The sequence below is a fragment of the Mustela putorius genome, unplaced genomic scaffold (assembly GCF_011764305.1).
Source record: "Mustela putorius furo isolate JIRA1106 unplaced genomic scaffold, ASM1176430v1.1 tig00003845_pilon_pilon_pilon, whole genome shotgun sequence".
Classification (NCBI taxonomy): domain Eukaryota; kingdom Metazoa; phylum Chordata; class Mammalia; order Carnivora; family Mustelidae; genus Mustela; species Mustela putorius.
In genome coordinates, this window is record NW_025421998.1 from 56,142,154 (window position 1) to 56,155,596 (window position 13,443).

At 40.5% G+C, this 13,443-nt stretch overlaps 1 protein-coding gene across 8 annotated transcripts in view; it reads right to left on the reverse strand.

Annotated features, from left to right (window-relative positions):
* The window catches only part of OSBPL3 (oxysterol binding protein like 3), a 179,290-nt gene that overhangs the window by 37,734 nt on the left and 128,113 nt on the right, over window positions 1-13,443 (reverse strand). For 6 of the 8 annotated variants that reach the window (XM_004743308.3, XM_004743309.3, XM_004743306.3 and 3 more), the window contains 4 exons: window positions 11,099-11,229; window positions 8,054-8,161; window positions 1,549-1,683; window positions 537-630 (listed from right to left, as the gene is read on the reverse strand). In XM_004743308.3, coding sequence (XP_004743365.1) covers window positions 537-630; window positions 1,549-1,683; window positions 8,054-8,161; window positions 11,099-11,229 — 468 coding nt within the window. The remainder of the gene's footprint in view (window positions 1-536; window positions 631-1,548; window positions 1,684-8,053; window positions 8,162-11,098; window positions 11,230-13,443) is intronic. The other 2 variants (XM_004743312.3, XM_004743310.3) reach the window with 1 other exon arrangement.

Sequence of the window (13,443 nt, forward strand, 5' to 3'; positions counted from 1 at the left end):
AAGCCCCATGGGCTTCCTGCTCAGTGGGTAGTCTGCTTTTCCTTCTGCCCTTCACCCTGCTCATGCTTGCTCTCTCTCTCAATTAAATAAATAAAATCTTAAAAATAAATAAATAAGTATTTATTTATTTATTAGACCCGACCTTTTTGTTACATGATCCCTACAGAATTCCTAAATCATGAAAACCACTAGGCACCTAAAGGCAAAAAGCTATATATTAATATGTTTGCTGAGAGAAAATGTAACCATATCAGGGGTATCTGTTGGACTAATTTTTGATATTTATATGATCATTGGTATACATTCACTTTAAAAAATAGACATTTTTATGAGCTGACAAATTAACCTGAATGAATATAGTTTTCACACATGAGTGCTGTCTCCTGCCTAGACTACATAAACCTCAAGGGAAGGGAGCATATCTTTTCTTATACAGAATGTGTTACAGTTCAGTGCCTGCAGCAGATACTCTGTATATGCTTGTTAGTATTCTGTGAAGACCCAAGCTTTCAGACATCAAATAATTTACATCTTACCCAAGGTCTGTCTCTCATTATCTAGGTCATTACTGAGATTGTCTAAGGAAAGGTTATCACTTATGTCACTGACATAGGAGTCATCTTCAGAAATCTATGGGAAAAGAAACATACATTAGAATAAGAAACAAACCAGATTATCATCACACCTTTACTCCAAATTATCAAACATCTTGAAGCCCACATTATAAACCTCCAGAAATAATTTTGGGTTGTTTTCATAGAGACCCATACACCAATCTGCCTAGAAGGTGTTCATAATAAACACCTGTTATTAAAATGTTTATACTTTCTTGACCAGTTATCCCAAATAAAGCATAAGTTAACTTGAGACTATAGTATTACAGAAATTCTTATTAATTCACACTGCATTTACACATGTGTTTGCATGGAATGAGTTCTAAATTGTCTTTGAACCATTTGTGAAAGAAAAGAATCTTCTATGAAAATTAAATAAGATTAGTACTTCTATACTAAAGGGGTAAAATGATCAATTTGCATTTTCACAAAATAATGCAAACTATGATACTTGCTTGTTCAGGAAAGTAAGATTTTTATGCATCAATTTAAGACAATATTATTATATGTTATAAATGAATTATTATAATAGCCATATTATAAGAATTATAATATAATAATGGCATGTTATAAATTAATATTGATAAATTCACTGATTAAAAAATACCCAAGATGCTAATTTCGGGTCCTGCAGTAGAAATAAATTACATTATCAAACAGCTAATAGTTAAAATGATGAACAAGTAATTGAAAAGAGATAGAACAAATCAAGTAACAGAAATGAGGTAGTACCCAACACCTTCTACTTTTGCAACCTCCTCCCTAAGGTCTTGTATCTTTTTGTGTTTTTTGGGGTAGGAGTTACAGGAAGATTCTCAGAATGTAATGGTAGAAAGAGGCCATTGAGTTAAGTATTTCTAAAGCCAGGTATTTACTGAACAAGTAAAGCAACAAAAGAGATTTTGAGGCACCTAACTAAAAACAGGGCTCAAACCTCATTTTCTGAAGAGCTGGGAGATAACAGAACTTCCTGTGCATCAAAAAACTCGGAAAGGGAGTCAGTGATGGAGAGTCTACTCTCGTTGGAAAGCTGATGGACCAGAGCTCGGCTGTCATCTCTGGAGTTTTCCTATTTAAAACACAAACACAAAATTGCATATAATTAGAAACAGTCTCAAGAGAAGCAAAATAAACAACTGATTTCATTGCACAAGACACAAGGTCACAGGTGCATGCAAACAAGCAGCTCAAAGCAGAGGTCAGCTCCCAAGTTGAGAAGAAGCAAGCCTCACACAAAACAAAATGAGAAACGAAGGGCCCCTCACTTCATAGGCACTATCATTGGTTAGGTACATGCAACAAATCTCAACGCCAAAGCAGACTGTCCAGGTCAGTCTTCATTCCATTTAAGAGGGGGAAAATTCCAACACTCTCTGAATCATATCCTCTTATTCTCTACCACTGCAGGATGTTTCTTTTCATTCTAAAATTTCTTCAGAATTGTACTCAGTGTATGTCCTTGCATGGCTGATTCCTGGCAACGTGCTTTCTTCTGCCACCACGCTCTCCCAGAGGCCAACACGCTGCTTTTGTGGCATCCCTTGATAAATACAGTGTTTTGCCCCAGAAGTGCCCCTGGTGGCAGATCATTCATTATTCATGGCTGAATGAGATAAATACTCTTTGTCAGTCTCTCTCTAACACAATGACTCTGAGAGGGAAGGAAACTCCCAATCCGCTTTGTAAGCCTCCTGACAAACAACACCAACAAACAACACCGAGGCATATCGTGATTTTCTCACCTTGCATGGCCCTCCCTTCCCGACTTGGCTGGGTCTAAACCTTCCCTCTGGGAAAGACCGAACTACTTTGTTTGGGAATGAGCTTTCTAGTCAGTTTGCAACTGCAAATCCAATACAACTCAACAAATTGAACAACTGCTCTATGCTGGCTTTGGGGAGGTAGAAAGATGAATAAGACAAGGTTTCTGGCCTGAAAGAGTGGCACAGAGAACACCCCCAACACAGGAGACCAAGACTGTGGAATAGAAAGTACTACAGAGGAGAAGAGGAAGGTGAGATTGATAGATTCTGTTTCAGGCTTTGGCTTAGGGAGGGCTTTACAGAAGAGGTGACACCTGATTGGACCTTGAGGAATGAGAACAGACTCAGGACACGATGACTCGATTCCTTCAAATCCGAGGAGAAGACTTTTGCCCTGAACTTCCCTCCAGCTTACGTTTCTTACAGGGCAGATAAAGGAACTGCTTCTGCATCATTGTGCATCTGATAAATGAGTCCCAGAATAATCTGGGGAACAAAAGTAAAAGCGGATTATGTCTTTTCCAGAAGTTTTTTCATGAGTTCAGGCTATACTCATCAGTTTCAAAAACAAATTATATCCAAGATGGGGATACGATAACAGGAGGCCACAGCAGATTTTCAAAGTGGTCCCTGTGTGGAATGTTTGCTTCAGGAACACATTTAAAGGGCTATCCCCTCCTCATGGATTCTTTCTAAATAGGATACCTGGTCATTCAAAGGTCTTACCTATTTTACTATCTATATAGCCTGTGAAAAGCAAGCTTCTTCTCTGCCCTGACAGAGATCACTTAAGGATCGACAAACAACTTTCAAGGGAAAGTCACATCTCCTCCAAAGAGGAGACGCCATAGGGAATAACTGAGCTCCTTCAGTGCTCACCGAAACAACAGAATCTTCCTGTCTTGATGTGCCACTGCCATATAAGACTCTAATGATTTATTTACTTATGCTATTCATTAATTCATTACTCTCTATCACCCTCCTTCTAGACTGGTGGATCAGGATGGGCTGATCAACAGGGAAAATAATACACCTTGCCCTAGCCCCTTCTGGCATTCCACCCCTCCAGATACTTCCTGTTAATACCCACTGAAAACTCAGTGGGACTACAGCAGCCCCATGCCCCAGCACACTACCCTACAGATATGGGACCATGCTTGTAAATATCAACTTGGACAGTTCAGTTCAACAATCTCCCCAAAAGTTTAGGAGGCCTGAATTGTGGTTTATATTTTTTACATTGAAAAAAAGATAAACAGAGAAAAGGGAAGGAGAGGGACACTCATAATCCTATCACACTAAAACCACTATAAGCATTTTGATACATTTCTCTCCCATCCTTTTTATACATGTGGTCTTGCTTTGTTTTAAAATAATGGTCTATATGTATGTGTGTGTGCATATATATATATATAATATATATATTAAAAACTTTCTCCTAACACTGTACCACAATAATTTTTTAAAAAATAAACATTTATCCTAAGGATAAAAGTAGTTCATCTTCAAAATAGAAAGTACAGAAAAATGTAAATAAAATACGTATTATTTAAAGCTTCATCAACCAGATGTGGCCCCTGTTAGCCTGTTGGTATATTTTTTAATATTAAAATATTTGTGTGTGTATGTATGCATATGTGTAAATGTTATATATGGATACATAGATTTAAGTTTGAAATACTGGGATCACACTATATATAGTCTTTATATAATTTGCTATATTCATTTAACAGTATAAACTTTTTTCCAGGTTGTTAGTTTTTTGAGACATTAACTTTAGTTGATAGATAATACTTTATTATAAATGGGTGTTACAGAGTGACCCTTTTATGTACTGGAAATTAAGCGTGTTTTCAAATTTGTAAAGATGGTGAACATGTTTGCAAATGTCTTTTGTAAATAGTGAGACATTATCATAATTTTTTAGAATCAGTTCTCAGGGAGCACCTGGGTGGCTAGGTGGGTTAAAGCCTCTGCCTTCGGTTCAGGTCATGATCCCAGAATCCTGGGATAAAGACCCCCACGCCTCAGCAGGAGTCTGCTTCCTCCTCTCTCTGCCTGCCTCTCTGCCTACTTGTGATCTGCCTGTCAAATAAATAAAATCTTAAAAAAAAAAAAGAATCAGTTCCCAGAAGTAGAATTATTAAAAACGTTTATAATAATATAAATATTACCTAATTACATTAACAAATAAGAGAACATCTGTTTTCTCTAAAATCTCTAAGGGCATAAAGTAATAATATAATTTAGAAAAATTCTTGTTATCTAATTGTTCTAATTTGCATTTCTTTGTTAAGAATTAGGTCAACAGTTTTTTCTTTTAAAAAATCTCACTGTAGAGATGTTAACATTGGGGGAGATTAGGTCAGGGTACTTGGGAACTTTGCATTTCTTTGCACTTTCTTGTGAAATTTTAAGTATCACAAAGTCCAAAGTTTTTTTTTTTTTTCTTTAAACCTGTGTTTGGGTTTTCTGGTAAATTGTGTCCCTTTTCCCATTCATTTGTTAAGGTCTTCAGTTGCTTGTGATTACCTATTACTTACATATTAAAGACATTATCACCTAATTCACAATATCTGAGTCTGTCATTTTCACTGAAAATATTTTTCCTTGTGTATTATTTGTCTCCTTATATTTTCACACACACCATTTTTTCCCTAAAAAGTCCCATCAGATTGAGTCAACCTTTCTTTTTTAGTTTTTCTATTGTTTCCGAGTTTAGGAAGTCCTCCTCGCTCTAGCCATTTGATAAATCTTTAAATCAATCTTTCAATTTCAGTTTTTATATTTAACTCTAATTCACTAGCAATTCATTTTAGTGTGCAGCGGAAGGATTTAAACTGCTTTCCAAATTGCTTTTGAGCTGTGCCAACAAAATTGATTGAATAATCCATCTCTTCGCCATTGATTTTCAAGCCTCTTCTATCATATATGTTTCTTTTATACGAAATGGTGTTTATGCCTGAGATAGTTATTCCGTCCATTCTCACACCATCCCCAGCGTATCTTCACTCCTGGAGCCTCACTAGGTCTTATTTTCTGGCCTGGCACATTCCTCAATATATAGCAGTGGATCCTACTGAGAAAACATTTCTGACTCACCAGCTATGGACTGAAATCCCCACTAGGTCTCTACCTAGCTGTGTGCCCTGGGAGAAGCTACTTAACCTCTCTGGTTTCTTGTCTCTAAAATGAAACTACCATCACCTACCTCAAAGAACTGTGGTTAGGATTTTGTGAGTTAATGCATTCAACTGCATATGGACTCTAGCCATGAGGCAATTAGAGGGAGCTCCCTTCCTCTCTGACATTGCTTTAAAGTTCTTGCCTAATTAGTCTCTTAAACGGACTGTAGATTCAGTAGAATGTTACCACCCAAAGTCACTTAGCCTTTCATTTGGAATCTAAAATAATGTAAGAACTAATAAGCTGATAATATTAAATGTTCACATTCAGAAACACAAAACAGGAGAACTTAATAGAACGTGGGAGTAATTTCTGATAGAAGAGGGGGGATTTTAGAATCTAGGAGCCAGGTTCAATGCCAAAGATGGGTAATCTGCACAACCCAGAGGTAAGGAACAAAACAGAAACACAGAGAAGAGAGCACCCTGGGCTGACCCCACTGTGGGGACTGTCATTCCCTGACAGAATGCTTGGGAAGTCTGGGAGCCATCTAAGAAATATAAGCGGGAAGGGCACCTGGGTGGTTCAGTGGGTTAAAGCCTCTGCCTTTGGCTCAGGTCATGATTTCAGGGTCCTGGGTTTGAGCCCCGCATCAGGCTCTCTGCTCAGTGGGGAGCCTGCTCCCTCCTCTCTTCCTGCCTGCCTCTCCAACTACTTGTGATCTCTAACACATAAATAAAATCTAAAAAATAAATAAATAAATAAATAAAGCGGGAATGGAATTTTTAGGCTCTGGGGCGGCCACTTCCACTCACTCTCTGGTTTCCTGAAGACAAGAATGTCTCTTCCCTTTCTGGAAAAGTGAGCCTGAGTCACTCAAGTGAAAAGCAGGATAAGACATGGAGAACAGAAAATCCCTATAAGAGGAAGCAGCAAGGAGAACACTCCATCATCAAGACTCCAGAAGATTGTTTTGGAAAGTGTGAATGTGGGGGATACCACTGTTCCCCCTCAAGGACATTTGAGCCTTCAGGTACATGCCTTGTGAGATCAGTTTAAGAACATGCATCGTAAAGACTTATGATTCTATACTTTCCTTTCCAAAATGCAAACAGCCCCAAGAATGCACACTAAGCATAAATACATAGAGCCATAAATGAGGGGTCAGCTTGCTTAAGCTGATAAATACAATTAGGTGGTAGTACTATTTAAAAGGTAAGCACTGCTTCGCAACAGGTATGCAACCCCACGGAACACCCTGGCTCCTGGTGGCCAACGGCACTGAGCGACGGCCAGTCAGAGTGACTGCGCCCTGCTTCAGCAACCACGCACATTCCCTCGCCCAGGCCTAAAATGAAGGTCAGTCCGGTAATGTTCAGGTGCTCAACTTCAAAGATGATTCAGTTTAGTCTGGGCTAAAATGACTGGAAAGATCTCTTCGTGGGGAGTGAGTTCGCAGAGGAAGGCCATGGTCAACTAATGCATCTCAGAAGTAACAGCAGCCTGGGAGCCTCTGCAGAGACAGTTAGGTCCCTCGTCAGAAAACAGGGTCCCCTGGACGTGTGGCCCAGCCCATGGTCCCCGTGGCTGCAGATGCCCAGGCCTCGTCCTTGGCGCTGACCCATATCAGCCAGTAGTCTCCTGGGGCTTCCCACAGAGTGAAGGATTGTGTGAGGGCTTTGTTTTCTTTGAGGATAGGAAAAGGAGGAAGAGGGATTAAGCTTCAACATTAGAAACTCCTTTTAAAAATGTACACACACACACACACACACACAAGCCTTGTATATTACCTTCCTTCTTTTCATTATAAATACTCTCAGTCTAATAAGTTTGTTAATGAGAAATACAGCATATCTGAGGCAGGCATATACATATGATAGTTAAAAACAGTTTTAAGCCTTATTATCCTTTTCTACTTATTTTTTGAGCAATCCACTTGTATCTTTTCTGCGGTTTCTAATTTTAAACACATGCAAGGAACCTTTTGTATAAACATCCTGAGTTTCGAGAAAAGCTATTTTAACATATTATTAGTTGACCAAGACACTTCAATTGTAATACAGTATTTTTTCCCTCACAGGGTACTGCTGCGCTTTTTTAAAAGAAAAAAAAAAATCATAGGAGAAGAAGGGAAGAGCCACAAAGAAAGGGGAGAGGGGATGTCACAGAGGGGGCAAAGACGCTAGCAGGGACTTTGGATACCACATGGCAGAGGAAAGGGGGCCTCTTTAGAAGTAACAGAAGAAAGTATCTCTGGGCATTCCCACTCTAGGAATACTAGTGAAAAGAAGGCGATTGTTAGGAGGATAAAGAAATACAAAAGGAAGACAACTTCTGGGGGGGGAGCAGTTGAACAATGCAGTTAGCACAGGAGTAGGTAAGAAAGCCTTGGGGTGCGGGGTTCAGACCCTGAAGCAGCTGCGGGGCGGGTACAGATGTGAGCACCACTCCCCACTCCCCAGGGAAAAGAGGGGCACAGGGACGGACAGAGGCTGTCGGGTGAGGGGGTGGCGGTCGTGGAAACATTCCCAGGCGAGAAGCCTTACCCACCTCTGCCAGACTGTCACCCGACTTGGCAGCAGCGGGGGAATCGAGGAGCAGAGACTCAGCATGGATTCTGCGTAAGCGTTCTTTAAGGTCTGTGTTTTGTGCTAGGGCCTGGAACATGTTAAAAATAGTGGGGCTCTGTTAATAAATGGATGTATCAGAAAAGCACAGCAGGGGGCCAGGAGGACGGAGCCCTTAGCAGGGCACTTTCCAGGACTTTCTTCTTGAATGTTATCCAACAGGATGCGGTTCTGAGCTGCCAAGGAGATCAAAGACACTAAACTTTGGAAGTGATGTCCCTTCTCTGGTTTCACTTCCCGGGATGGAAGAAGGGGCTGGAGAGGCTTTGCTTTCCGTGGAGAAGGAATTCACCAACACCTTCAGCTCTTACTAGGGCTAGTGGTTCCACAGCCCTACCTCCCCAGCTCTCTCTCTATGATCCCATGCTTCTCTTATCCCACCTCTATGACTGGACATCTTTTAATGTTATTTAATTTTCATACCAGTTGAACTGGACTTTAGGTTGTATGCTTGGAAGTAGGATTTTGTGGAGGAGTAATTTTATTATCTCCCAATATAGGTAATGATTGCTTTATTCATTCTTCATGACTAAGACACTTTATGGAAAATCAACTACGCACTTTCACTTACCTGGAGAAAGGCTAAGGTCCAGGGCCCCTGGAATGGGGGGAGGGAGGTGGGCACATATAAACCCTCCCCTGGGCAGGTCAGATTCTCTATCCCAACATCCCAGAGGGGAAGGAACTGGCTTAAAGGTAGAGGAAGATGTTTACAAATGATCTGTCTTTGGAAAGGGACAAGTGTGCCTGACTGTCCCCCCAGACCCTCCCACAGTCGGCTCCCCAGGTGCTTGCATGCAGATCTGTCCTGTCTATCTTCCAGGCTCTAGTCCCAGAAGCTCAGAGTCTTTCCCATCCATTAGTGCCACAGGGCCTACCTGCTGAGATCATAGGAGGATTTGGCATGGTCTGATCTATTGCCTAAATCTCAGACAGGATGTTGGTTTTAATTTTTAATACCCAGGAATGGAATGGATTATTTGGAAATTCTTCAGGATCATTTAGGAATCACTGAGTAAATGTAAATGAGTAAATACACACATGTACACTGAGTAAATACACACATGTACATGTAACAATCTCTATGGGCTACTCACTTTTTTCTGGCCAACATGTTGCTGGCATCTTAGCATCAGTGGCCAGAATCTATACCAGTGGCCAGACTGGCAGTACGGTCTGGAAAATGTGTTATTTTAGCAGCTTCTCTTTCCTTTGTAAACCACAGGCAGAAGAGAGAAGAATGCCAAGATTGCACGTACAGCCCAAACACATGCATTCTGATACCCTGCGATGACACTAAAAATGTTATTTTTAAAAAACAAGTCTTGAATCTAATCCAGAATTCAAGCCAAAAGAGGAAAGAAAGGATCATTTTGTTTTATCTTAAGTTTCCAAAAATCCTAAACATAGGAGAGAATAAACTCCTTAGAAGGGTAACAACTCTGGCCTAGGATATCATGCCCTCTACCAGACAAGCAGACTAAGAAAATGAGGCCAGACCTCCAACGGAGGAGAGCAGGAGAGAGAAGACCCCTGTTGGGGGGAGCGCATCAGAAGCATTTTCTAAAAGTACTAAAAACCATTAAGACCGGGAATAATAAGAAATGTTCTGTAGCACTAAAAAATAAACTTAAAAAAAAAAAAAAAAGGGAACCCACCTCACTTCTTTCAAACCTAAACAGCACCCAGTACGCAGCTAGCTGTCCACTGCAATCCAAAAAGGGCTGTTTCTCTCTGACCTTAGAAAACCCAAAGCTCCTCAGGGTAGACGACATTAAGACTAAGTCCACATTATTTTTTATTTCTTTCAAAGATAACATACTTGGAATGCCAACTGAGTAGATATTCCTTAAGTATTTTTCGACAGCAAATATGTACTATGTAATGTGTTTCCCATTAAGGTCATACCACAATCATTACTTTACTTTTCTCAGTAATATCATGAATTGAAAAGATGAATGGATATTTTCTAGTTCTCTCAAAGGCTGAATCCGCTCCTGAAAACAAGATCCTGAAACTCATCTCCCCAACCCAGCCCTAAACAAAAAGTTCTGTATTGCTTCAGCAGGTGACTTCCCGTGTGTGCACACACTCTCTTTGCAGTAGGGATTCGAAACGACAAGCAAAGACTGGGGCATAATAAAATAAGATAAAAATAAAAGAAATATATAAGTAAGTAAAATAAATAGAAATAACAGAAACGGTATGCTATTTTTAAAATCCTCCAGCTTTCCGATAGAGACAGAGTGAGCAATCAGACAACTCCAGCTGTTCAAAGGAGAGTCCTAGGACACTGCGCCTGAATGGAGCCCAACAGGAATCATGGGGAAACTGGAGAGTGACTAACAGAAGAGCGGACTGAAAAACATGTGGGGCTGGACCGTGATTTTTCTGTTGGGATGAGAACACAATGATTATCTGACATTCCTTATGACTCATCTCTTTGTGCCCATGCAGGAAAAAGAAGCTAAACGTTTATATTACCAAATCATATCAAATCACTTCCAAACAATTTTGAAGGAGTGGTAAACCGGATCAGAGCTGGGCAGCAGAGAATTTAAAATAACCGCCTGGTCCCTGTCACTTGCAGTCAGTCTAAGCTTGAGAAGTCTTTGGTAAGGAACCTCCACCAAACTCCAGATTTTGATGTAAGAAGCGGATGTCTGGAGACCCACACAAACACACAAAAAACGCTTTACAGAAACAGAAAAGTCAAGATAAATGGAAAGAAATCAAACTTAAAAGTCTAACGCTCAATGAAATACGAGCTACCAAGACTGGAGGTAGGCTCGGTGTTGGCGCTCAGAATTAGCAGATCTGATACAAGGTGAAAACAGAATTTGGATAATTTGTTTAGTTTTTTCATGAATTTTCAACACAAGCACAGACAGAGTCAGAAAATGTAGAAAAAGATTCAAGAGCTTGGCCAGGTGGTCAGGCATTTCTGTGACACAGGCATGCGACTTACGGATGACAAGGCGTGTTTCAAGCCGATGACCTGGGCAGAGGGCGGGGAGGAGACATCCTGTTCCATCAGAAGCTTCATCTTCTCTCTCTCAGCTGACAGGGTATTAAAAGCTGACCTTAAAGTGAAGTAAACTAGAAAGATATAACCATTATAAAAAGGAGTAAAGGAAGAGGCATAATTAAATGCAAGACACAGAGACACGTATTTCTTAGGAAGGAACTTAGAAAAGTAACAGCCCCAAACAGTGCCTGAAGAGTACAGCAAAGGGACACTCTAAGTTGACATTTAAAGAACACATCTGGAATGTACAACACCCAGAGTGAACCCTAACACCCAGAGTGAACCCTAACTGAAACTATGGACTCTAGGTAATAATGCTGCTTTGTTGTAGGTTTACGGATTTTAACAAACGGACCACGCTGGTGGGATGCGGGTAGTGGGAGAGGTTGTGGGTGGGTGGGAGGGGGAGGGCTAATGGGACTCCGTACTTTCTGCTCCATTTTGCTATGAAGCGACAACTGCTCTGAAAAAGTCTATTAAAAAAATTTAACAGGGTACTTATTTTTCGATTCCAAACCCCCTACCGACTACACAATTCTAGGAGTTGATGACCTATCAAGATATTTTGACACTTGAAAAAACAGCTCTGGATTCTCCATTATCAGCATTTAATTTTGTTTCTATCCCTGAAGACCAAAACTGTTTGAAAACAAAGCCCGTTGGTCACTGGGGAGTCATGAAACTAGAAACCAAGAAACTAGATAGCACCTTAACCAAGTGACCACAATTAATCCCCGGTGGGGCTCAGATGGACTTGTGTGCCTCCGGGTGTAATATTCTGAAGAAGATACACCTTGGTTTGTGTTGTATTACTAGCCAGGTGTAGGCCACTCCAAAAGGAGGAACATCTATGTAAAAACTGACCTGTATCCTTCAAAAGCATCAGTTTCATCAAAGAAAAAGAGGCTGAGAAACTGCTCCCAATGGCAAGAAACTGAAGAGACATGACAATTAAGGCGGCACATGATCGTGGGTTCGATCCTGGACTGAAGGGGAAATGTGCTATTGAAGGATGTTATTGGGACCACTGACAGCATCTGAACATGGTAAATAGGGGAGTTCAAAGTCATGTTTCAATGTTAAATTTCCTGAATTTCACAACTGCACTGTGGCTACGTCCCTATTACTATCTCTATTCTTAGGAAATAGATACTACAGTATAAAGGCATAAAAAAAACGAGGTAGGATTCCTACTCTCACATGGTTCAGAAAAAGAAACACCTATGTGTGTGCATGCATATAGTGTGTGTGGAAAAAGAAAAATATATGTGGCAAAATATTAAAAATGATAAATTGGGGTAAAAGATCTGTGGGAATTCTTTGTATTATTCTTGCAACTACTCTGTCAATTTGAAATTATTTTAGGGTGTTGCCTACACTCTTGTTAGTCTTCCAGTTGCTTTATCCAGAATCCCCAGGCTCTGAACTTGGCATTCAGCTGCTCTGTTCACTTTAGTGTGCACTTAGCCCCATGAAAGCTTAGCATCGCTAGGCATGCAGATGCCAGAACTGAAGTTTTTAGAACCCACGAACACATACAGCAAAAAAATTCATCAAATTTTGATCACATTTGTATGAGTTATCCCCTAGGAATGGGGGAATCATCTAACTTACAGATCATGGATATGACATTTAAACATTATCTTTCCGGTGTCCTTTATTACATTTTGTTTTAGAAAGGTAGCAAGAAGAAAGAGGCAGAGACACACTTGTCAGAGGACACTCCTGAACTCCACGGGGCTGCATCTTTGGAAGTACTGTCACTCAAGAGTGGCTGATTCAGTACTGCAGAACTAAATAGGCATTACTGACTTGCTTCCCTCATTTCCATAGCCGCAAGGACAACTGCGTCTCTCCACAAGTTGTTGCTGAACTTGTCTGAGGTTGTGGTTTAGTGATGGATTTAGACCATCTTCAGAAAGTCATTGTACAAATAAACGGTTTGCTTAAACACACACTCATGCACACAGTTTCCTTAGTTTAGTAAGAACAGTTCATTTCTTCCCTTCTGTCAACAGAAGACAGGGTACATAGGTACTAAAGGCAAACAAGTCCTAAAAATTTTCCAAAAATATCTAAGGAACGCACTTAGCGCTTTGATCTAAACAATTCCGTCGAGCAAAAGAATGGGCTGCACAACAGAGTGACCCAGAGTGTGGGCTCTGAACCAGCCCTGGATTCTTCCCAGCTCTATCGCTCAGGCACTGCAGGACCCTGGGCCAGTGCATGCTGTACCTGAACATCCCTTCCCTCATTTGTAAATGGGGGTCATGAGAGCGTTAACT